Raw genomic sequence first — 27,112 nt, 5'->3', positions numbered from 1 at the left:
GACTATACTAAACGAGATATTCACTCGATTTGTGCTTGCAAATACTCTTCAGATAAATATCTAAAAACCATTTTCGGGATATTTTAAATGTTCATTTTTTAAGGGGGTTCAACGATGTTGTTAACGGCGGCTCAACTTACACAGTCACTGTACTGTATGTGCGATCCGACTGGCTGCACCTGCCTCCAATTACCTGACTAAAAAACATAATATAAAAGTAATTAAAACATTTAAAAAATTGAGAAACGAAGTAGTTACCTCCTAGTGGTGTTTATCGGGTAACGCTAAGAATCGGGTAAAATACATTTTTACCCGTACGAATTACGAGTAACCAATTATATCTAATATTTTTAAGGTGGAGGCCGATTGTTTTGAAACTCATATTCTTCGATCATTCAAAGTTTCAGGTTCTGTACTGACCAAACTGTTGCTCTGAAGAAATTACAATACATTTATATTTTTTATAAATAGAACAGGTTTAATTTTTATTTATAATTATTATTTTCACAAGCACGAATTTAATTAATACAAGGGCGGCGAGAGGTCTCTAGCTATACGGGAAGGGCGAGCGAAGCGAGCCATGACCGGCTAAATATTCCCCAACCGAAACGCAAGTAATAATAGCGTGGGGGAAGCCGCAATGGGGATTCTAGAAATCTATCAAAATTAATTAATTAATTTAATGTATAAAATTTCACATAGAATATTTAAATATTAATGGAGAATTGTTTTTCCTCGTACAATTCCATTGTAAGGAAATGATGCGTGTCTTTTTCGATTTCTTTATCATCTCTTATACTATATACAGCTATTGGCGACCAAAATGCGGGTAATAAGTGTGTTACATATGATTGAGAATTGGGAGGAATTCTCAACTATGACGGAAACTAATTTGGGTTACAACTATTCGAGCTGCGATAAATATTTCGTTCAAATATCCAGAATTTTTCGACTTATGATGGATTGTGTGAACTGATAGCGGCTGGTAAATTATTTCCACTTGTATTCTAGGTTTACCGTATTGATGAAATTTATATTACTTTCGGTAACGACTTTCACTCTGTACTAAGGATGCACTTCTCTGGTGATTTATCCATTGCTCATGTTGAAGCAAACGAATTCTTATCGTTAACTGAATACCATCATTTGAAAGCGTTATCTGTTACCAAAACAACATATAGAAAACGACAAGCGAGATACACAGATGCTACGTCAAAAAAACAAAAAAAACAGCTATTCATTCTAACAGCACAAAAAAAACTGCCAATGTATTTTATAAAGGTGTCCTGAAACAACATTTTTCAGTGCTACATTTTAAATTGGTCATTATCAGGACCGTAAATATTAAAGCGTTGGGTAACAAATCGTTGTATATTCCTTCTATATTTTTTACAAAAATTTTTATTAACCATTTTATCAGAATTTAATGAAAATCTAAAATCAATATTCTTGATTAAATAACTCTTATTTATAAATAAATAAATAAGTTTGCTGTTAAAATATATTGCAGGTGAAGTCACATTGATATCTCGGGCGCAGCTCACAGTATCATAACGGGGGAACGCTAGTCTTATCTACACAAATAAAAGAATATCGTGTCTGATTCATAATCAACATACAGTAAAAATTACTAAATATAAATTGGTGAAAATTTCTATACTGTTCTTCTTACGGTGTATGTGCACTCGAAAGGATTTTTTGAAATTCCGAGTTTAAGGGGTTAAAATGGGGTAACATTAAATTTTATTATGTTTTTTCTAATTTCTCTGTAAAAAAATTATATAGATTTGATTATTGGTGTGTGTAATCATCATGTGAATATCTAAAAACCAGTTTCTAGATTTTTCGAAATTCGACCTGGAAAGCGGTGATGAAAAGTAAAAACTTCCGAAAAATGTTTACAAATTTTTCCCATTTCCGACTATACTAATCGAGATATTCAGTAAATTTGGGTTGCAAATAGTCTTCAGATAAATACCTAAAAAAAAATTTCGGGTTTTTGAATTTTAATATTTTAAGGGTTAAAAAATATAAATTGTTTTTTACATTTTGCAGTTTTATGCTACCGCTATTGAATCAATTTTTATGAAATTTGGTAATATTGTGATATTTATGTTTGTAATTCTGATTACATTTCACGAGCGAAGCTCCGAGGAGAAATCTAAAAACTAATTAGTATGTCCTGTAACGATCGAATTGTCGGTATAAATGCACACTAAGAAAGGAGGTTTGGAAATTCCGAATTTAAGGGGTTAAGTGGATTTTTGAAACCAGTCTATCTTTTTATTACTTTTTTTATGAATAATTAATTATAATTTTTTCCATAAAAAAATTCCAGTAGGATGTGTTGTTTGAGGACTCAAATAATTAGCCAGTATCTTTCTTTAAAGTGTAATAGTAAGGAGAGCAATGTAACAGACAAGTTATGGTTACGTAACGTGGTTACTGACAGTCACCTGTCACATGACCTTGAACTTGACCAAGAAAGTCGGTTACTTCAGTAGGTAACTGCATGCTATGTTATTTTTATCGCAGGCCATTAATTTCTTCATTTAGTGTATTTTATTTTTTCCTATCGCATAAAATTTATGAAGTAACTATTTATTTTCTTCCTTCTTGAATAATAATAATAATAATAATAATAATAATTATAATAATAATAATAATAATAATAATAATAATAATAATATTATTATTATTATTATTATTATCATTATTATTATTATAATAGGTTACTCGGGGTTCCGAGTAAATTCCTCGGTTATGCTTTTTTACGTTTGACCTGTTTCCAACTTCAGGTCAAAAACGGACTGGATTTTTCGGCTACCTGCAGGAAATGGAATAATAAACGATTTTGGAAATGGACTCATACCACTCTTAGAGCTGGCGATGTGGCGGCCAGGGTCAATGTTATTGCAGGTGTAACGGAGACCCTTCCATTGTCCACATGCTCCCTGCGATGGCAAGCATGTAGAATGGTGCCCATGTATGTCGGTGCATGGGAGCTCTGAAAGCTTCGGTGAGTAGGAGCCTGGAGTCAGTGCAGAGACTGCGCATCCGCTCTCTGCCAGGGCATATGCCGGTTCCACCGGAGTACCGGATCGGACCTCCAAGGTTAGTAGCCCTGGAGTGGGGGTGTACCCCGGCGGCTAGCCTTGCTACAGAAGGGATCAACCGTTCATGAATATTGAACAATCAAACGTGGCAGAGGGTGTACGTAAACACCCTCGTTTAGAATCCTCCGATTCGCCACAAGCGAAGAGGAAAAAGAGCAAAGAGTGTGACAAAATCAAGAAAGATGCTGATAGAATCAGTAAAGACTTACGTAAAAGCTTGTTTGGCTATAGTGTACCTAAGCCAAGATTTTTAATTATTACAAAGGAGAATGGAAACTTCCAAAAAGTTAGTCCATTCTTAATCGCAAGAGAAATTACAAATTGTGCTGGTGGTCCCGTTAAAGAAATCCAAAAGACTTTTAATGGATTGCACGTCGAAACTATCAACGACGTGCAAAGCCAGAAAGTCCAGGCGTTGAAGAAGATCGGTGAATTTGCGGTTTCTGTTCAACCGCATAGCACACTGAACTCATCCAGAGGAGTTGTTGTTTGTCGCGATCTTCTTAATTGTACAGAAGAAGAAATTGTACAAGAAATGTCGATTCAGGGAGTGACTCAGTGTCGCAGACTAACCATGCGAAGAAATGGTGAAGTTGTTCCTTCGGCCTCGCACGTTTTAACATTTAATAGGCCGAATATTCCTGAAAAGGTACGAGCTGGTATCCATCGGCTTGATGTACGAGCATTTATTCCGCAGCCGATGAGATGTTTTAAGTGTCAACGATTCGGACACATAGCAGCTAGATGTGAAGCGCAGGAAATATGTATATGTGGAGAGAAAACACATGAGGGGGACCCATGTACAGACCCTCCAACCTGCGTTAACTGTATAGGAGATCACAATTGTCGTTCAAGAAACTGCCCTACATATAAATTAGAAACAGCGATTCAGGAAGTTAAAACGCTTCAGAAGGTCAGTTATCCTGAAGTGAAGAAGATTGTTATTCAGCGTACACCACGACCATCGACTTCTTATGCAGAAGCAGCGGCTACCCCTTCCACATCTAAAATTAATGTGGAGCAGTTGCTTAACACGATGGCACCAAGTCGTATCTTTAAAATTTTAATATTTAACTTTTTAAAAATATAAAATCTTACTTTGTAGTATTAACATGATTATTAAATAACTGATATTAAATAAAGAAACATACAAAAGATATATAAATATATTTTTTGTTATCTTTCTTCAGGAGTTTTTTAAACTTTGAAAGACAGATATCGATAACAACAATGCTACTGGAAATTACACTGATGGAGACGTTAATTAATAGTCTGAAAGGCCTTTGATAGAATGATTTCTATTAATTTAAAGCGAGTCATTTATAATTATAATATCATACTGTTCATTGATAAATTACAGAAATAAATTTTAAGAGTAAAATACCAGTATCTTTTAATTTTTTGGGTTTGTATCAAGCAAAATAACAGATGAAACTAATTTTTTTTTTGACTGATGAATTAATCAAGCTTACAAAGAAGCTTTTACAAGGGAATATGAAAAAGGAAATTTTTAGCGTATGAAAAACGTCATGCCTAGCCGGTTTCGAACCTGGGACATTCGGATAAAAGGACGAAATCCCTACCGCTCCCCCATGAAAATCGGTTTAAAGAAACACAATTACTGTTTTGTTAATGTTTAGGAAATTATTAATTAGTATTATTCAATCGGCCAGTTTAATCCCTAAATACTTTTAAGGGGTTGAATATTTTAAAATAGTAGGTGCCTAGGGCTAAGAGAGTCGCAGATTTGAAAGATTTTATGATGAATGTAGAGAGAAGTGCTTGAGTAATGGTGTTTTACTATTATACATTTTAGATAATTTAATCTTTCAACGTAATTTCGATTAATTAGTTGAAGCACTGAAGTTTGATAACACTGCACATATTTGATTACATGAAACATTTTTAATAACACTTGTTATTTTTAATGTGATTAACATTATTTATATAATCTAATTAATTCGAAATTTTAAGAGAATTACATAATGCAAACGAAAATGTTTTTTCTGTTGATGTTTAGAATAGTATGATTCTTGAGTAGTTTGTTTCAACTGACAACTTAATAACTGAGAAACGATTACCTATGGACTTTTGCGTTTCAAATGTCTGCGGTCACGAAGCAAAGGATACGTTAAAAGATCTTTAACAGAATAAAGAAAGGATTGGATAGATTGAGAATTTATTATTTTTTTTAAATAACACGCTTTAATATAAGATTTGTTGAATAACACAAATAAGCTAAAATTACGCACCTACCATAAAATATTTGTAAAATATTTGGCGCTACTAAAACTGTAGCCAGAAGTCTGTGATCTCTTTGCTCTATTGATAAATCCGTCCCTGAATTACGCTAATCAAGCAACCGGCGAATAAAGTCGTAAGATTATTAGTATTAGATATTAGCAATTAGTTGCTTGAATGATAATTAGAATTAGATTTTATATTAAGAATTTTGTTTTGAATTTATATAATTTTTTTTACAAAATTTTCTAAGAAAACTACGGTATTACTTTCGGTCGCGCGGTGTGATTAGGGGGTGAAACTGAATTTTCTTTACGTTTTGAGGTATAAGGAGTGAAAAAATACCGTTCACTTAAAATATAATTTTCTTATATATATATATATATATATATAAGAAATTCGACGTATAAAATTTGTGGTTCAAAAATCTTCTTAACTACTAGATCAGTTTTTGATTGAAATTTAGATATACTATAGTAATGTATTTGAAATTGTGCATTTAAAAATATGATAAAGATTGCTTGATTCGTTCCTGAGTTATGTTCAATTTAATGTCGATAATAGACAACGTAACCTCAATTTGAGATATATTTTCGATCGCATGTTAGGATTGGGGGATAAAAATTATTATTTTTTTTAATATTTTGACGTATGAAGATTACGAAAATATCTTTAATGTATAAAATTTTGTTGCTCAAAAATCTTCTAAACTATTAAATCAATTTTATTTAAATTTAGATATGCTATGGAAGTATATCTGAAGTCGTGTTTGTGAAGTTTTGATGAAGATTGTTGGTTGAGTCGTTCTTCAGTTATGGTCAGTTTAAAATCGGCAACATATATTTGAGGTTATGTTGACTTTGAATTGATGTATTTTTCAAACGCGCTTATACAGTGAGTGAGTCACAATGGTGAAAGAAAAAATAATTATACAAAAAATATTATGCAAAATAAGATAACCAAAATTCGGTCTTCTTGCGCATAACTACGTAAGAATTTTTTATTTTTTAGAATTTATAAATTCTAAAAAATAAAAAATTCTAAATTGTAAATTTTCGCCACTTTTTTCTGTTTCTTGTTTAGCCTCCGGTAACTACCGTTTAGATAATACTTCAGAGGATGAATGAGGATGATATTGTATGAGTGTAAATGAAGTGTAGTCTTGTACATTCTCAGTTCGACCAATCCTGAGATGTGTGGTTAATTGAAACCCAACCACCAAAGAACACCGGTATCCACGATCTAGCATTCAAATCCATGTAAAAATAACTGGCTTTACTAGTCTAAATTGTAAATTGTTATGTTAACTTAACTAGTAATGTTTTAATATGGAGAATTATAGACTGAATAAAATATAGAAAATTTTTAAAACTGTTTCCTGTTATTTTAAGAGAGAGAAAAGATTGTATATTTCTAAAAAATTCTCACCTGTGAGAATACCGCTTTGAGTCCTGTGTACCTTTCCAACTAACTGAAAAAAAACCAGAAAACATTAAATAAACATAATTCATAGAATCATAAAAAATGATGATGTGTTATGATAATCTTAAATTATAAAATTGTACTAATAACTCTTTAAAATATAAATATAGTAAAGGGATTACACTAAGCAGCTAACTGCCATTATTATTATTATTATTATTAACCCATCGGGTTGGTCTAATGCTGAACTCGTCGAGGAAAATCAGCTGATTTCGAAGTCAAGGGTTCAAATCCTAGTAAAGGTTTTATACAGATTTGTAGATCGTATAGGATTTGTAGATTTTATATTATATCGTGGATACCGGTGTTCTTTGGTGGTTGAGCTTCAATTGACCACACATCTCAGGAATGGTCGAACTGAGACCATACAAGACTACACTTCATTTACAGAAATTGTTCTGTTAAATGGAAAAATAAAGAAAAAATATTATTATTAAAAAATTATTTTTTAAAATTCAGATCATGCAACCACTGACATGAATTTTTTTTTACTTTTACCCGCTTAGATAAATATATTTTTCTCTGAATTATTTGTTGAAAATGATTTGTTATGATAAAATTAAATATATCAGTACAATTTTATGTAACAACAGTTCAAAATTCGATGTAGTATAACATTATACTAATCTTCAATATGGAACTTACCGGGTTAATCTTGTAGTGAATGCGTCTTTGCAAATCAGCTAATTTCTAAATCGAGAGTTCAAATATTCAAATCCTAGTAAAGGTAATTACTTTTACACGGATTTGAATACTAGATCGTGGATACCGGTGTTTTTTGGTGGTAGGGTTTCAATTAATCACATATCTCAGGAATGGTCGATCTGAGACAGTACAAGACTACACTTCACACACTCATATATATATTATCCTCATTCATCCTCTGAAGTAATACCTGACGGTGATTCCCGGAGGCTAAATAGGAAAAAATCTTCAATATGGATCATTAAAAAGTCAATAATTCGAATCTATTTTTTTTACTTAATATTCAAATGTTAGATCTGCTTATCCATAGTATTTATGGGAAGAAAATTTAATTAAAGAACAAATGATAAAAAGGAAAAATTAATTAAGAAAGGTTTTTCTTATAATCAGGTGGGTAAAAAATAATTTCTATGGTAAACAGAATTGCAACAACGTGACTAACTACCCATCGTTATGTATTAGAAAAAAAATCGAAAAATTTACTTCCTGCAAAGTACAGAATTTCATTAAGTTTGATAAAATTCACTAAACAATAGAACCCCGAGAAATTATCATTCATTAATATAACATTTTTATAAGACGTAATGCTAACCAGCCAATCAGTGTCCGGAATTGAATGATTAATAATTTTGTATTGAATCCATTTACTAATTTTTTTTTTTCTATAGAATTAATTATTCATGATAAATGATTGAACTGATTATTCAACCAACGGAGTTTCGAGAAAATATAATTCAATAATATAAGTTAACTTATCGGCTTCATTAAGCAGTCGATCTCTGACTGGAATCGAGAGACCACTAGTAAATATCTGCTCTTAAAAGTTTTCTATTAGTTTTATTGAAAAATAAAATTTGGTTGAAAACATTATTATAGATTATAGAAACTGTTAGAATACAACATACGGAAAATCTTTTGATTTTTTTCTTCAGAAATTTAAATAATAAAGGAAAAATATTTTTTCATGGTTTAAAAAATTCTGACTTCAAACCACTCGTGTACATTTGACTGATTTAAAAAGAAAAATATTTATTTCTCAATATTTATGGAAAAGGTTATGCTCTGAGATAATTAAATCTGATAACAGAATATAAAGAAATTATTTTTTTATAATTTACATATTTTTTGGAATTATACTAAAAATAACCTACCATAGTTCAGAATTGAATGAGTCGATGTGCTTAGGATGAAACATTTGATCATGCTTTAATATAGATTTCTTTATCAATTATGATGAAAACATTTAATGATATAAAAATGTTGGCATGCAGAATTGTGTTTCAACGCGTACTGCATGAAATTTACAGAAAAAGACTGTAATAAAATTTAACAAATGAATGTATTTTTAAGCAATTATTATTCCAAAGTGACTTACCATGAAAATTGTCAATCGATGTTCAGAATTGAGAGACATGTCTCTATAGAAATTGTTTTTTTTTTAAATTCCTGTACCACTGTTGCAAAAAATAATTACTTGTTACGGAAAGTGATAGGATGCAACTATGCCGAAAATAATTGATTTTTCACTAATTTGAAAGATAATAAATTATTTTCACGACACAGAAAATTACTGTCCGTGATTACTAATGCACACACTTCATCAGTCACAATAACGATGTATTTAACTGTAATATTTATAACAAATTCTGATATGGACCCACATGGCTTCCTTGCACGCCTCTTAAATTACATATACACATTTTATTAAAATGAAAAGTACATAAAATTTTATTTCATTAATAACTAACTGCTGATATCATTTCATAATTTTTTTTCTTATTGTAATTATTGAATTAATATATCGTAAAACTTTTTTACCACCAGTCGTTTAATAATTATTAATAAATCAATACATTTATATAAAAAAAATTTAAAAAAAAAAAGGAGATGAAGTCTGATTCGAACCGATGTGCCTTCCCCTCGTAAAATCCAAATATTTCATTAATTACAATTTTATTTGGCTGTAATTCTGGAACCAATAAAAATAAGTACCACTAATGATACATCATTGAAAAGCTCTCAATGAGGGCTTATTGATGCAGTTAAAAAAAATTCAAAATCCAAATTGTTTTGAATTTTTGACTTTTTTTTTATACTTTTGGTTCAGTCGATTGCAATCAAAAGGGGAGGTGCACAGCTAGATGTTACAACAGTCCTGAATCCAAAATTTCAACACCCTACGACTAATCGTTTTTGAGTTACGCGAGATAAATACGTACGTACGACGTCACACTGAAACTAGTCAAAATGGATTCAAGGATGGTCAAAATGGATATTTCCGTTGAAATCTAAAAACCGAAATTTTTCGCGATTGCAATGTTTCCTTTACTTCGTACACGGAAATAAAAATTATTATTGTAATTTCACTCTTTTGTATATACTGTCGAATCTACTGGTTGTAGAAAAAAATGCTTACTAGCAAAATTATGCAAACTTTTCTCAGTTTTCCGATGGGACCAGCGGATTTTCTCTATTTTAATAAATAACCGATATATTAAAGAAAATCCAAAGAAAACTGAAAAAAAACTAATTTTTTACAATGATTTGTTAATAAAAAACTGACAACACAGTTGTAGTACTTTCTCGCCACGCGATTTTTTTCTGATGCACGGTTTACGCACACAACTTAATTAAAAATATTTATCATTTTATTTAAATATAATATTTTCGGTTTATTTCATTTAATGATCCTAACTAAAGCGCACGCGCATACCGTATTTCATTCGCGCAGGTTTGGCGGTACTAGCGGTCACTTTAAATCCTTTTTTACACTTTAAATATTATTCATTTATTTAATTATACCAATCACCTCTGACGTTACAATATACCATACGACTAAAGCAGTAAAGGCAGTTACTTTTATTCAGATTTCAATACTAGGTCGTGGATACCGGTGTTCTTTGGTGGATGGGTTCCTGGTTGGGTGTCAATTAAGCACACATCTCAGGAATGGTCGACCTGAGACTTCACAAAACTACACTTTATTTGCATTCACACATATTATCCTCTGAAGTAATACCTATCGGTGGTTCCAGAGGCTATACAGAAAAAGAAAAAAGACGACTACAACAGTTTTACGTAAGTGCTACTAGTGCTCCTAATGGGGAGAGGGGGTACTAATGAAGCACTATACGCACTTAGCCACTAGCTTATTTAGAGCGTTTTTTGTGGGTGTGGGTGCGATTTTGCAAAAACTCTTTCTTGGAAATATTATTTTTTAATTGTTAACAAACGTGTCTAATAAAAATAACACCTTAATTAGGCAAAATCTTGAGATATTGAGGGTGACCTTGTTCTACAGCTTCACTCCCTTGACCTTTTAAGTTGAAAATTTAATTACATCAGTGCATCATATATACAGACGTAATTTGACAATGTTTAGTCAAAATCGGTCGGCTAGTTCTGGATATATAAGATGTCAAACACCGAACACACACATTTACATTAGAACATTTCCGTCCGGTTTTTGCGTTTCTTAGGTGTCAAAATCTAAAGATCCGGTGAAAACCGCATATACTCAAATTGGATTACAATACTTTCCCTTCTGCAGATGTAGCTTTGCTATAGCGTTAGGCGGGAAAGTAAAAGAATTAGCAACAGATTATTTTTATAAAGATTTTCATTTCTTTATTCACACACTTTAACAATCCTTTTCACTTTGTCGCATGCATGGGTAAATTTTTTCTCCTATTTCGACCCTCCAGATCTAATATGCCTCGTCTTGGGGTGTAACGAATACATACTGCCTGTCCTTTGAATTTCATTATAGCTGCTTTTACTGTAACTCTGATTTTGGTTTGAGAAAGGAACACATATAAGACTGATTAATTACTAAATTCTAATTCTTATATAACTCATTGAAATAGAATAATTAAAAAAATTATCAACAATAGAACAATTAAATAAAAATGCATTAATTTTGTTGCTATAAATTCTCATTTCTCTAATAGGAGTTACAGATGTTACATGGAGAACTGCTTTTGTCTGCTTTGTCTTGCTTTGGAATGAATTTTAAATTGATTTTACAGAGGTTACCTCCATTTCTATCCTGTTATTGTACTAGAAACATAATACTAGCAAGGTAGGTTCACAATAATGTGTGGGGATTTTTCTTGCTTTATGAATGATTTTTTTACAAAGTGCACATATAGGTTAATTTTTCTGTTGTAGGTAGGTCAATCACATTTCCATGTATACATCAATATAGAGTCGTGTCGATGGGTGGGTTTTTAATCATAGATCATGCGTGCACTTCGGTAGGGAAGGGAAGGAAAGGAAAAAGGTATGAAGTCTCTGTATAACTTTGTACTACAAGGTAGGATCGCGCATTGCCCTTCTTATACATATAGATTAACACATTTCACTATGAAAAATAATTGTGATTTAAAATTAAAGTAAAGTAATACAGGGTCACAAGACGGGAGAGTATCGTACATACTTTACTCTTATATAGTGGGATACAGTAACACACAAGTAGGAACGCACACTTAGAGGCTCTCCTGTCAAATGAATGTAAATACCAAGTGTGTGTTAGCAAGAAGTGAGCGGATGTATCCCTCACAATAATATTAATCCATGTTTTGTTTCAAGAAACAAAAACCAGTGAACACAAAAAATATTTAAAGAAAATGATGAAATTGCAGTAATATATTAATTGCATTTGTAACGATAACCCTTAAAATAAATGCTTTTGACTACTATTATTCAAAATAAATATGTAAAAATATATTAGTAAAGTAAATCTACAACAAACTTGAGATAAAATTGTTTTTTACTAATGAAACAATAAAAAACTGGATAAAAAAAATTTCCTTCATTTATTCAAGTAATTTTATTTGTTACTAAAAACAATTACTCATGAAAAACACACGGTAGATGTAGGAGTATAACATTACAGGAAGTGTAGTATAATATGTATCACAAGCGCCTGCCTCTCATAGCCAAGCTTGTATTTTGGTTCGGCGCACTGTACATAAAACTAAATATTTTAAATAAATTGAAGGGAAGAATTTTATATTCTTCGGTAATCTGTTAAATATAACAAGGTAGTATAATAAGGCCCTTTCCCCTAAAAACTCTTATTTTTTACCTTTCTATACGTACAAAATTTCTCTTCCTGATAAGAACTCCCTGAAAATATTGTTAAAAATTTATTTAATCCAGGGGTTCCTAGGTTTTTGTTTTGGTTCCTTGGTTTTATGCATTGCAGTCAAAATGGATCCAGGAGTGGTTGAAATGGATACTTTGAATGAAATTTGAAAACAGAAATTTTTTGCGATCACAATACTTCCTTTACTTCGTACAAAGAAGTAAAAGTAAGCTACGATAAAATTTAAATGAATAATAGAATTTTTAAAAAGTTACTGGTCGCAGTATAGATTGAGCACACTAACCCAGGATTGAAATAGAAAAAAAAGGTTTCTATGAGTAGTTTCTTTCCTTTTTTTTTTACCAGCATCAAATCTGCATAAAATCAGTATTTTAGAACAGAATATAACAGATTATTTTACATTTATATATTTACATATTTAAATTCTGTACATCAGTTAAAGTTTATAATGCCTCTAAAATGGTGTAAATGTTTTGTTTATTTTTTATAAATTAGAGGTTTCCAAAGGTAGGCACACTATCACAGTTTCATATATCAAGGTAAAGTTTTTCTTTTCACCTTAATTACTGAAAAATGTAGTCTAACATTATTATAATTTATTGCATTCTTCTATTTTCACCAACAAATCATTGTTTTTATACATATTGATAATTCTTTTTTTTATTTTATTTTCCTAAAAATAAAATGATGTTTTATGTTGAAATCTGTTCAAACTAGTGAACAATAAACAACCTCCCCCTGATGGCCCAGTGAGAGATGAGGATGATGTGAATGACATGTAAATAAGGGTAGTCTTGTATAGCCTCAGGCTAAGCACTCCTGATTCATGTGGTTAATTGAATTTTTTTTCAGACCTTTTTAACCACTCAGGGGCAACCGGTAATTGCCTAGAAGACACTACCTCGGTTGGCCCTGAGTGACGTGGCTGCAGATTAACCCACCCTGTGCATGCAGCTAATATTGCTGTCATCCCCGTCAGGGTCCCATCGTCCCATCATCCTGGTTCATTGAGACATCATGACCACCACTTCTAGTTGCCATGACGCCCCTTCCCAGAAAGCCTACCCTTCCCATCACCATACACTAATCAGAGTTCGGGTATGCACCCCATGCATACCCCCCCCCCCAGATCACATGCCCACCTCACATACCTTAATGGTCCTCAATGCTTCATCAGAGCGCCCCAATCCAACCATTCCTGCATGTGGATGGACTAAAAACGTCCTCAGCATTGAGACTACCTTCCTTGTGGTTAATTGAACTGCAACCACCAAAGTACACTGTATCCAGTGTCTAATATTCTACTCCTTGGGGAACCAAATGGGAGGGAACAGAAGATCATGATTATTTTGGAAAATATAATGGCTTTACAATGTGATTAAAAAGTAACAAGTTTGAATGAGAAGTCATGCAGCTATATTGCATAATTTTTTTTAATATTTTTTCTCAGAAAATTTTTTAAAAATTGCCAAATTTATCCCATTTTATCATTTTTCATACATATATATTGCAGTTATATAAATTTTATTCAGCTATTAAAAATAACACCTGGAAAAGGCAAATCTATACTCTTCATCACTACCACTGTCCAGTGAAAAGATGGCAATCAGTGTTGATATTATTTTTTAAAATACTATTTTATGGTTTAGTATCGTTTTATTTTGAGCTAATGTGAAAGAATTTAATTTTTTTCAAATCAAAATGATTTGATTAAAGAATAAAAATTTTTCAGTAATATCATTAACAAACTGATAAACCAGTTTCACTTGGTTTGGAGTTTATAAAAACCAAACCTTTCATGAATGGTTTCATAAGTCATCATATAACTTCTGATTAAGAGCAGAAGACAGAGGTTACAGTTTCACATGTTGTTGACTATTTATTGAATTTTTCACTTAAATTAATAAATTTATTGGTAGATATCAGTTTTTTATGGCATTGGGATAAATGATTTTTTTATTGTTCATTTTTCTTTAGTGTTAAAGTAGATCAGTTTGTAAATTGTTGATAGATGGGAGAAATGTGTGACATCATATCATGTTTCTTTTGTTCAGGAATATTATATAATCATCTTAATGATGCCAGTATAATATTTTCTTTCTATGTCTGATCGTGTAATATATACGTTTTCAAAGTGTTGTAAAAATATTTCAGCCAGAGAACTAGAAACAGATAAACACATTATTAAGCTGAATGCAGTATAATAAGTTTTGTTGTACGTGATGTAATTTTGTTCTGGTATGGCTTATACATAAATTATCATTTCAGTTATTTTTTCTTGCAATGCATTATTGTTTTTTAATAACTCATGTAGTATATTACACTGACTCATGTAGTAACATTCTCAACACTGGTGTTAAAGGTGTTTACTTCTTAAACATTATTTTAAATATCATAATATAATTAAATTGTAAATAAATATGACTGTGGCTTATATTTATATTATAACAAAAATAAATAAATTAAATGTCATTAGACCATGAATAATTTTGACTACAGATTTAATTCAGATAAACAAGATTAAACACTGGTTGTCATGCAGTGAGGTGTATTACTGTTAATTTTAAAAGCTGAATGGACATGGTTTAAAAAATTTGTTTTTTTTTTTATTCCCCAATCATACATTTCCTTGAATAGTATTTGGCAGGGTTATTTAATGGATGGTTAGACAAAGGCAGAGAAATTTGAAAAGAAGGTATTTTCAGGTGACCCTGAATAATTACCCAAGAAGGACATTTTCCATCAGATCAGAAGATGAAAAAGAGAGGCAGTGTACAGTATAAGAGTTAGATAGAGATGATAGATAAATAGATGACAAAAGAAAGATAGAATTACATTTCATTTTTAAACAGGAAACACCGTTGTACAAACTGTGGTTTGTCAGGGTCATAGATATTTAATGAGTTCATTTAAAATACCTTGATATCAATAGTATTGGTTAAATTTTATTTGTTTTTCTTTTATTGAACTATACTGCTTGATCTGTTGTTTTGTTTGGATTAATTGTTTAACACTGTGACTTAAAACATGGGTAAGTTTTGTGTGATTTTATATGTTTATATTACTGAATATTTTTATTTTCGAACTTGACGTTGAGACAATTCATAAGTAAAGAAAAATGTAATTTTAACATACTGTCATTCTGTGATTTTTAAGATTTTAGTTATACAGTATATTAAAACATATTTATTAGGTGTATTTTTGTTTATATTGGTAAGGAATTACAAAGAGAAACTAATATTCATAAATATTTGAGTGGAGAATAATATGTTTTCATATGAAATATAAAGTATGAAGCTTTTGAAATATAATTATACAGGAGGATGTTGGCAATTAACTGAGTAAATGAATCTTAAAATAAAGATGTACTTTCCTATTCATTAAAATTATTTTAAGATAGATAATTTATAACATTATTAAATTAATTTTGATGGTAATTATTCAATAAGATAATTTTAATATAAGGGAAAGAAGAAAAAATTGTCATAGAATCTTAAAAGAAGGAAGAACTAGGATGATAAATCATGTATTAAGCTATTCAACTTTAGTATTAGTAATCCAATATAGAGGCTGAAAAACTAAAATATATGACTGTGTATAAGAAAAAGACTGAAAATAGTAATGATGACTCTCTCTTTAAATCAGATGTTTCTGGATTTAAATACTTGTTAGATTTGCTTATTTTCAAACACTCTAATTCATAAATTATTTCAGTTTTAAAGTTTAAACTTCCATTACTTATCCATGTAAAGTACTGGTAAATCCTCAGAATAATTTAGTTTCTTTCTTAGAAAAAAAAACTTTTTTTATCTATTTTTAAAATATGTTGCCAAGAAGTGTTTGTGATGAAGTTAATTTTAATGGGAAAATTTAGTAGCTGATCTTTCTGTTTAATGATTCTATTTTAGATCATGTCGACAACATGGTTTTAATCTTAAATGTTAGATTTCAATGAAGGTTATTTATTTAGTATGTACATGTAGGTAGATTCAAAGTTAGATTTTACAGGTTTCTAGAACTTGTTAGGTCTTTACCAGTTTTATTAATTTTGTTTTAAAATTTCAATAAAATCATTTTTTCTATTGAAACTCCTTCATTAAATTTAATTTAGTAAAATTAAAAAATTGTTTATAAAATTGAAAATTTTATAAACAAACCTTTAGAAAATTGTTTATAATCCAAAATAAAAAAAATAATTTGAAATTTATTTTAAGGCCAAGGCCTCATTTACATTGTTTAGTAGCAAGATTAAAATGTTAAAGAATTTTTTTCTGTATATTTTTAAGAGACAATTAGGGGTTTTCCCTAAATTGTCTCTGTATATTAATAAATATTAAACAGAAATAATTATTTGTAAATAAATAACCTCTCTAATGTTCATAAGTGTCAAACGTTTGAAAATTCTTTGAATTTAGAAAACAATTTTCATAAAGTATTTACTTCATGTAAATGGAAGCTTGTGCTTAGGGCATGGTATGGAAATTTTGTAGCTTATTAAAAATGCCTAGCTTCACTTAGACCCTGATTCAAGTCTATGACTTGAATAGACTTGAATCAAAAAGGGTAAAAGTCTAAAATCATCACTCTGCCACTGAAAAAGGTGGATTATGCTGGTAGATAATTTATGATAGGTTACTAACTGTGTACTTAAATATATAGGTTCTAAAGGGTTGTTTAAAAAAAAGGATTGTAGACTGTTAAAGGTTTAAAAAAAGGTGTTATATATTTTATTTGATGAATTTTTTACCTTTCATTTGTATAAAAGAAATGGCATGGTCAGTTGGTTGTAATTTTGGTCAATGACTGACTGGTTAAGTGATGTGAATTGTCTATTACATATATTGCTTTTTTATTTAATTCTGTAATTAAGATCAACTTAAATATGTATTCTAATAAATAATATTATATTTAATCCCATAAACTCAAGATTACTTGAAAATAAACCAAGGCATCATAAAGGAACACCCACGCCCATTCAGTTTTGTGGATTATATAAGTATGGCCTAGTATATAAGTAAGGCCTAACAAAGTAGCCTACAGTTTACCTGGGTAAACTGTAGGCTACTTTGTTAGGCCCCTCTAAATATCACAATTACTTCATTTAAATATTATATTTATATGTTTAGAGCAGATTAAAAATCAGTTAGTTTTGCATAGTAAAACCAACCTTTCAGCCATTAGTCTTATTGTATACCACCAGACAAGAAATATAGCCACCAGTCCTTCAGTCCTTAGGCAACCCCTTCCTACCAGACACAGAGGATACACTGACTCTGCAGGTCCCAGCATCTTTAACATGGATATAATTAAGTGTAAACAGCAAAAGAAATGAATGGTAAGGATGATTAATGCGTAGGTGATGAGAAAGCCCACTGGGCTGGTCTAGTGGTTAACTTATCATCGCAAATCAGCTGATTTTGAGTTCTAAGTTCAAATTTTAGTAAAGGCAGTTATTTTTATATAGATTTGAATAATAGATCATGGATACTGATGTTCTTTGGTGGTTGGGTTTCAATTAATCACACATCTCAGGAATGGTTCACCTGAGACTATATAAGGCCTCACTTTATTTACATTGATACATATCATCCTCTGAAATAATACCTTACGATGGTTCTGGAGGCTAAACAGAAAAAAAGAGAGAGGTGATGAGTAAGGATGATATACTCAAAGATAAGCTGCTGAAGATAAATTATTTGTATAGTTTCTATTATAAAACTACAATTCCATTCTCGGTGCTTACATAAACAGTAGTTTCTATATGGAATTATGTGATAGAAGCTTATATGGGACTCTAACCTAGAAACCTTTGATCCAAAGTTTGCATGCTAAGCACTGAATCAAAATATAAAATTGATAATATTTTTATATAAAAAAGGATATTTTATTTTAAAAATTAATTAATATTCTCTAAAAAAATTTCCTATTCAAGTTGATGTTCCATGTTGATTATCCATTTACATAATTAAATAATGGTTTTTTTTGTTTTTTATTTCAGGTATGTTATTTCCCTGGTTTGTTTCGATGTGGTTAGTTGGAAATATACAATCATCACTTACTGATGCTGATAGAATACCAATAAATAAGAATAATAATTATAATAATAAATTAAAAGAAGTATTTAGTTGGAAAGAAATTGATTTTGTATTTCCAAATGATTTTGCTAGAGAAGAAGCAATTGCCTCAAAAGAATTTATACCAGCCAATAACTTACCACTTGGTTTGGAAATATTCGAAGATAAGATATTTGTTTCAATACCAAGGTAATCATTTTTTAATTAATAATACTATTTTTTACTTTATATACATATATATATATATATTTTTTTAAATTACACTCATATTTTTGTGTTCATAACTGATCAATTATTAATTTTTTACATCAGTTTGTGGTAGACGTTATTCATTTTGTTAGAGTTAAATATCATTAAAACATGGAAGAAGTAACAACAGTTTTTATTTCTGTAAAAGATTTTTGTTACAGAGACAATTTATTTTGCATGCAAAATCTTTTAATTTTTACATACTTTTCTTTTAATTTAATAACTCAACATTTTTTTTCACAATTAAGATAAATCCTGATCATAAAGGAAAAGTACATTTTTTCATTAACATAGAATCATCAACTTCTAAAAAAATTTACTTTAATAATTTTACACTAAACAGCAACAATACATACAAACAAAACCACTATGAAAATGGAATAAATACCTTACTTTTAATAACGCAAAGTTGCTATCTACTGAAAAATTAATGTATTTTTTTTATTGATAAAGGGAAATTTTAAAAACCATCTTATTTGAATTGTTGGGTGTGAAATATAATGTAATCAACCAGAAGAAATTCAGAAAGGTGAAACAAAATTTTAGCGCAAAAATGATGGCTAAGTACAATTTAGGAAATGAATTAAAAATGTATGTTTCAATACAATACTAATCTACTTTCTGTGACTTACTGATGTCAACATAAAAATGATATAATACAATCAGTTACTTATGTTATATTTTGGTTAATGAATACTGAGTTAGCTAATGGGCTTAATAGTTATGTTACAATAGAGGAAAATATCAAATAACTAACGTTTATCTTAATACTAACTAATACTGTCTTATTATTGAGTGAAATACTAATATAAATATCTCTCGCCAAAGTTTGTCTAAATTTTTTTTCATTTTAAATATTTAAAGGTGCGTTACTTTAATTGAACTCAATGAGATCTACGAACTGGCTATTGATTATGCTGTGAACTTCCACCATGAGTCATGAGAAAAATTTTAATTTTAACACCTATTATAATAGCTTATTAATTTTTAATATTAGGTGTATTTTTTAGTCTTTGGCCACACTATTTTACTAAATCAGTCAATTCTAGGGAGGTTTTGATCAGGTGTTTTGATAATTCCATCTAAGTTTGATACAGTTTCAACCAAACATGTTTTCTTATTTTTTTTTTAGAATTAGGTTGGTTCATTGTATTACATACATATCTGCAATAACTATTTATAAACTTTTCCATTTCAAAATTGTGGTTACTATTATTTTTGTTATACATTGAGGGGTGGTAGTAAGGTGACCAGATAGGGAAGTTTCTATCATCTATAAATCACAACACATACGCTCTTGATGCAACCTGGACTTAATGTAGCCAGTATTTCCAGTTAGTGGCTATGATTACATATAAAATTATTTGTACTTTACTTCATTTTTAAGCCTTACACTGTGGTTTTTACTTTACTTCATTTTTAAACCTTACATTGTACCTTTTTCAGTGCACTATTAGATATTGATTGGTTTTCAAAAAAACTTTATTGTTCTCCCCTACGACACACTACTTATAAAATTTTAAAAACACAGAGTACTTTAATCTTAAATAGCCAATAAAAACCTTATTAAGGCTAAACATTTGAATGCTATAATTTGGGACTTAAAAGGTAATATTTCTGGTTAAAATTTCACACACTTTCTTGATTTGGAATAAGTGCAGTACTTTAACGTTAACTTCTCAGGTTTCTATCGAAAACTAATCTTTTAAAAAGCCAAAAGCTTACGACTAACAAGTAATTATCAATGGTTAAAATTTAATTATGGTTATGCTACTTGTAAATTAATCTTAAAAATTTAAATAATTTTATTGAAGAATGAAAGTGAATAAGCCATTTTTTCTTCAGTATTTCTGGGTAATAAAAATAAATCTTAATTGTAAGTTATTTTAGATATAATATTATCATTCCATATTTACAGAGTATGTACCTGTATATAATCTATCATTAATATTTTTACACTTCATGTTAATATAAACATATACTGCAGATTCTTCAAAGCAAATTTTTTTTTATGAGGTTGCGTGGGCTCTACTGCTGTAGTCATTTCCCGAAATGGAAATTTGAAGTAAAATTAAAAACTTGATCAGTCAATCAATCATCCATTTTACATTTTCATGAAAATGTTCATAAAATTAAGAACTCCACTGGAGAACTTTTTTAAATGTAATAAAAACATAGAATAGAGTTACTATAATTTTTTTTTTTTTTTAATTAAGATGTGTTGATACATTGCTGTTAGTATGTTGATATATTTTATTGTACTCATATTTTAACTTCTCTAAATGAAGTTAACTACAAATTCATTAACATATTAGATTTGATGTTCTTTTAAAAAAGACATTTTCGGATTTTAATATTAATTTCTAAAATTGGAAACATCTTAAAATTAATATTTTAACACATATATGATATAATTGGCTTTTTTTATATATTTATTCGTTGTTAGATATATTATCAATAATAAATAAAATAAAAATATTACTTAGTGCTCATTTTTGTAAAAATTCGTCCACATTAGCTTTTTCGTGATGTGCTAATGGGGGAAGAATTTAAAAAAAAAAATAAACAATAAGTGATATTTTCATTTTATTTATTATTAATAGTAATCATTATATACCTAAACTACAAATTCATTAACATATTAGATTTGATGTTCTTTTAAAAAAGACATTTTCGGATTTTAACCTATTATTTATTTAACTGATTTTGAAATAAATAACAGTTCATTGGTAGGATATTATACCGAAATAAATAATGAATGTTATTTTATTTTAAAATTAATTAAAAACATTTTTCAATCTATTTATTCCACGAAAAAGCTTATATTCTTATTTATACAAATTGACATTTTTTAAAGTTTTTTCCACAATTTGTTTATTTCTTTTAATAAAAATAAAAATATGCAATACACTTGAACAAACTCTGCAGCAGAGAATTTGCCTTTTGCTCAAAAAATTTAGTTCAAGCCTTGATTAGGCTTGGTGCTTTGCATATGCTATAAAAAATTAATTTCTTATCCAATTTAAAAAGAAAAAGAAAAGTAACTTTAACAAAGTATTATCACTATAATATTAAAATATGTAATAAATAAATAATTTATAATTTAAAAAATGGGTTAATACTCCTATTTGAAATTTTTATGTTTCATTGTAGAGTTACTGATGTAAAAAATACAAATAAATTGTAGTTTTTCCACTCTATGTTGGTAGTTTGATTTTATAATTTCTGGTGTAGTAAGTGAAGTGAACAACAATTTTTATCTTAAATTTCTAAAAAAAAACTACTAAAATAATGTTGAAATATTTAAGAAATACATTTTTAATATAAGACTATATTTTAAGTTGATCATATGGTAATTTATGCAGACAAATTACATTAAGCAGAAACTATATATGCCGAATAATCTATAAATTCAATTTGGGTGAATTCTGGCTCCAGGTTTTGAGATCTGATTTGGGCTCTCCATAAAAAATTAGTAGGAATGTCTTTCGGGAAATTTTGATTGAAACATCAGGGGTCCTCCAGAGGGGGTCAAAGTTTAAAAATGCATATTTAATGCTGAAAATAGGTCTAAGAGCAGTAAATGCCTACATATGTTTGTAAAAGGGCTCAAGTTCTGTTGATTCATACAACTTGAGAAAGAGAGAAAGGAGAGCTGAGTGGAGAGAAAGGGAGAGGGTGAGAGAGAGATAAAAATACACCCGTCTGAATTGGTAAATTACTCCATCGCTCATCTACTTGATTTGAAGAGAATCAATCATCTTTTTAAAAGTAATTTTTGTTTCCTGCTCAACTCTATTCCAAACTTACAGCATTTCTTATTATTTCTTAAAATGCCTTTATCAAATTCATTTCATTCTAAAAATGTAAACACTGCCAATTTTTTTTCATAAAATTGAACGCAATAAGAAATATCATAATAAATGCACTGAATAATTTTAAAAAATCACTCGTTGAAACTTTTCCAGATGATTAAGTATACATTGTGATCAACAAGTAGATTTGAATTCATATTTTTATGACTGCTTGTTTTGGTTGTATCTTTTTACTTCCTTGTACGAAGTAAAGGAAGTAAAAAAGTATGATTATTAGAAAGGTAGGGATGCATCATCTTTAGTAGTCTGAATAGCAATTGATAATATTAACAATAATTATTATTTGTGGGTTACTAATTGAGGTACTATATGAATACTTTCAAAGGCTTATTTGTTAATAGACTGATTACAATCTTAATATGGAAAGTGATTTTAAATTTTATTTATTTAATTTCTTCTTTCAGGTGGAAATCAGGAGTGCCATGTACTTTAGCAGTAGTAAATAAAAATGATAATAATAAATCGCCATTACTTCGCCCATTTCCAAGATGGTCATGGCATAAAGTTGGTAACTGTGATGGTTTAACTTCTGTATTTAGAATGTCTGTTGATTCTTGTGGAAGATTATGGGTTCTTGATTCTGGTTCAATTGATTTATTAACAACTGTACATCAGATATGTCCAGCACAAATCGTCGTATTTGATGCACGCACTGAACAATTATTATGGAAATACAAAATACCTAAAGAACAATCACTAGAGGATTCTTTATTTATAAATATTGCTGTTGATGTACGAAATAATGACTGTAATAATGCGTTTGCTTATGCGGCTGATGTATTTAGGTAATAATAAATATTTCTCTAATATTATAACAGAATTACTGTCGTTTCAGGTCCGATTAATAAGTTTGGCAACTGGAAAAGATACACTAATATGTTAATTTGTACTATCTCTCAGTCATTCTTATTGGTATGTTATATATAAAGCACTTGAAGTACAAGAGACAAACAGAGCTGCTAACACTGAAATTAATGGTGTTCACAATGCAACCAATGCCTGTTGCGAATAGTGTAAAGGTATCCCTTGTAAAACTGAAGATCAACTGCATTTCAGGTAAAATTTAATAGTGTGATGTATTTTAACAGTAGTAAATAAAAACTATAAAAGTATCACTTGGAATGCTGGTGTTTAAAGAAGGTACAAGTGAAGAAGGTAATGGGAAAATAGTTCACTCTTTATTTTGCACATTAGCATACTCTGTTTCCTTGATCATGGGTATTTTCAAGAGTAACTTACATCTCATACGAGGTTACCTGCAACCATCTTGGCTGAAACAAAAATGGTTAAAATAACTAGTACACCAAATTATGAGTATATGTGCAATTCTTTTTAGTAGGGAATAAAGTATCAATTATACATACAATCTTACATTTATATATATATGTAAGAATAGAATACTGACTTTAACATTTATCAAGATCTCAGGACTACTTTGAAAATTCATAAACTAAAAGAAATTTTGCTGCTAATTAGCCATAAATTAAAAAAATATAAAGTTTAATTTTGTTAGTAAATTAAGGGTACAATACTTTTTTATAAAGAAAGCAATGGCTAATCACAGGCTGTAGAGCTAAAAAAGAAAATTAAAGTTATTAAAACTTAACTTAGACAAAAATTAACCATTTTTTGATCATACATAAACCACATAATTTTTGTGTCGCAAACTTTAATTTTAATATAATTGAGGATTGTTAAAATGATGTCAATATATTTACAACACATAGAATGAATGTGTTTAGATGAAACTCGTATTGTTATTGCTGCTTTTCATCCATTAATAATTTTTAATATTTGTTCTCTATTAAAAATTATTTTTATGATTAATAAAAAGTGACTTAGTGAGGTATAAGTTAAATACTGATATGCATTCTTACTTTAGTTTTCTATGCGGTATAACTGTCTAGAAACCATATTTGCATATTTAATAAGCGTTACATCTTAATTCACCCCAATTAAGATCATGAATCTCATTGATTGGTGTTATGTTAGGAGATCCACTACAAGTTTAAAAAATAAAGTAGCATTGATGTAACAAATTACTTCTTTTTTGTGATTAAAAATTGGTTAATTCCTGCCCAAGTTAAATTAACTTATAACTAGTTATTTTTAATGATCCCGAAAGTTTGATATTAAGTTAGTGGACCCTAATTTATTTTAAAGTGAAAAATTGTTTGATTTCAAATTTAATGTACAGCTACTTCTTCAGCAGATTAATTGACAAGTTTTCAAACTAGTCTGGCCATCTTGATATTAGGTGATCAAAAGGGTTTAGGAGAAATAAAAAGATAAATTATGTTTGAAATGTGGATTAAACTATCGTATATACTTATTTACAATGATTAATAAATTATATTTTGTGTTTTTAGGTATGGATTATTGGTATATTCATGGAGAGAAAATAAATCATGGAGAATTAATCACCCACATTTTTATCCAGATCCACTTGTATGCCGTTATGATTTAGATGGTATTGTTTTTCGATGGACAGATGGAATATTTGGTTTAGCATTATCACCAATTAATTCTAAAACTGGCGATCGAACACTATATTTCCATCCACTATCAAGTTATCGTGAATTTTCTGTATCAACAGCTATATTACGTAATGAAACTAGAACGAAACTTGAACGAGATTCATATAATTTAGTTGGTGAACCAAGAGGTAATCAGAATAGTCATGCAACTGCATCTGCTATGGATCGTAATGGTATATTATATTATAACTTAGTATCATTAAATGCTGTAGGTTGTTGGAACAGTAATAATGGACCACATACATTTAAATCACAAGGTATTATTGAACAAAATAAAGAAACATTAAATTTTCCAAATGATATTAAAGTCGATATGGAACCAAATCAAAATGTATGGGTACTAAGTAATAAATTACATAAATATCTTTATCGAAGTCTCGATCCGTATGATTATAATTTTCGTATTTTAATGTCTTCTACAAAGGATGCTATAAAAAATACTGTCTGTCAACCAGGAGTCAGTATACCTCCTACAAAAAATTCATGTATAAATGATTTTTAATCTTCATCAAAGTATTGTCAATAACTTCAATTAATAAAATAATATATAAAAAAAATTAAGGAAAAAATTTATTTATTATATTTCTTTCAAGATATAAACTACTGAGATCTGCGTCAATAAATCTGAAATACCTATTTCTACATTTTGTTAGCCTTCTTTGTTAAATTTTCTTTTACAATCTTGTCCCACATGATAAAATTTTGCCTCTTTGTTACTATAACAAAGTAAAAGTGGTTATAATTTAATTTCATTAATGCAATTTGAATAAAATTTCTCAGTTGGAAAGTTGAAATTAAGAGATGGAATGATAGTCATTTTACAAATATATTTGTGAGCTGCGACCTCCCATTGTCATTTTTCCTTTTTGCTTACTTTGTATTCTGTCAAAAATTTTTAAATGTTTTGTTAGAACAAAAATTAAAGCTCATGTAATTTATCACATTTTTTTTCTTTATGAATAAATATTCTATTATGAGTATATGATAATGCATTAAATATATTATGTTGGGAATAGATAGCTGCTATACCTTAGATAAAAAAATAAAATGCCTCAGCATTTGCTGGATGATTAAAGAATACCTTGTTTTAATCATGATCAGAGCCCATAAAAAATACTTAATTAAAAAATAGAAATGGATATACCCATGTTAATACTTAAAAATAATAGGTAAGGTTAATAAATAAATAAAATAACTATGAAAAATAATATTGAAGCCGTTTATGAAAATTATCTGAGAACATGTTACATCATTGATTCTCAAACTTTTTGCCCATCTCCCACATTGAGAATCAAAAATTTTCTAGCGACCCAAAAATTTTCAAACTTACCATCTGTTAAAAATAACAATTGCCCCATATACAAAAAAGTGGCCTTTTCTATTTAAAGTGCAATATTTTGGTTCAGAAAAATCATAGAGACATACAAAAAAGACGTTAAAGCTAAAGTCTTAAGCTTTAAAACAATTTTAATGCAGTTTACTGATAAAAATTTGATTTTCCCAAGTGCTCGATCAAAGATGAAGAAAAACTTTCAGATTTTTAAAACTTTTCTTTTCACTAATTTTTGTTTTAATTTGATGATTTTTTAAATCTGTAGTGTACTGTCAAAAAGTAGAGTTTTCAGCATTAATTTTTTTTATTAGTCTCTCTAAGCCTCTTGGTTGCAAAATTATTAAAGTGATTTGAATACAATCATTTTTTATCATAAAATATAGGTGTCCC

The 27,112-nt window shown here is 29.2% G+C and overlaps 1 protein-coding gene across 6 annotated transcripts in view; it reads left to right on the top strand.

The window, feature by feature from the left end:
• Positions 1 to 25,906, top strand: part of LOC142330190 (protein yellow-like) — a 118,814-nt gene extending 92,908 nt beyond the window's left edge. For 5 of the 6 annotated variants that reach the window (XM_075375308.1, XM_075375307.1, XM_075375306.1 and 2 more), the window contains 3 exons: positions 18,653 to 18,917; positions 23,257 to 23,637; positions 25,222 to 25,906. In XM_075375308.1, coding sequence (XP_075231423.1) covers positions 18,653 to 18,917; positions 23,257 to 23,637; positions 25,222 to 25,891 — 1,316 coding nt within the window. In that variant the 3' untranslated portion in view covers positions 25,892 to 25,906. Of the gene's footprint in view, positions 1 to 15,284; positions 15,686 to 18,652; positions 18,918 to 23,256; positions 23,638 to 25,221 lie in introns of those variants that run through there. The other variant, XM_075375309.1, reaches the window with a different exon arrangement.
• Positions 25,907 to 27,112: the final 1,206 nt, after the last annotated feature.

This window comes from Lycorma delicatula, chromosome 9, assembly GCF_047948215.1.
Source record: "Lycorma delicatula isolate Av1 chromosome 9, ASM4794821v1, whole genome shotgun sequence".
In the NCBI taxonomy this organism is placed as follows: Eukaryota; Metazoa; Arthropoda; class Insecta; order Hemiptera; family Fulgoridae; genus Lycorma; species Lycorma delicatula.
This window is presented reverse-complemented; position numbering and strand designations above follow the sequence as displayed.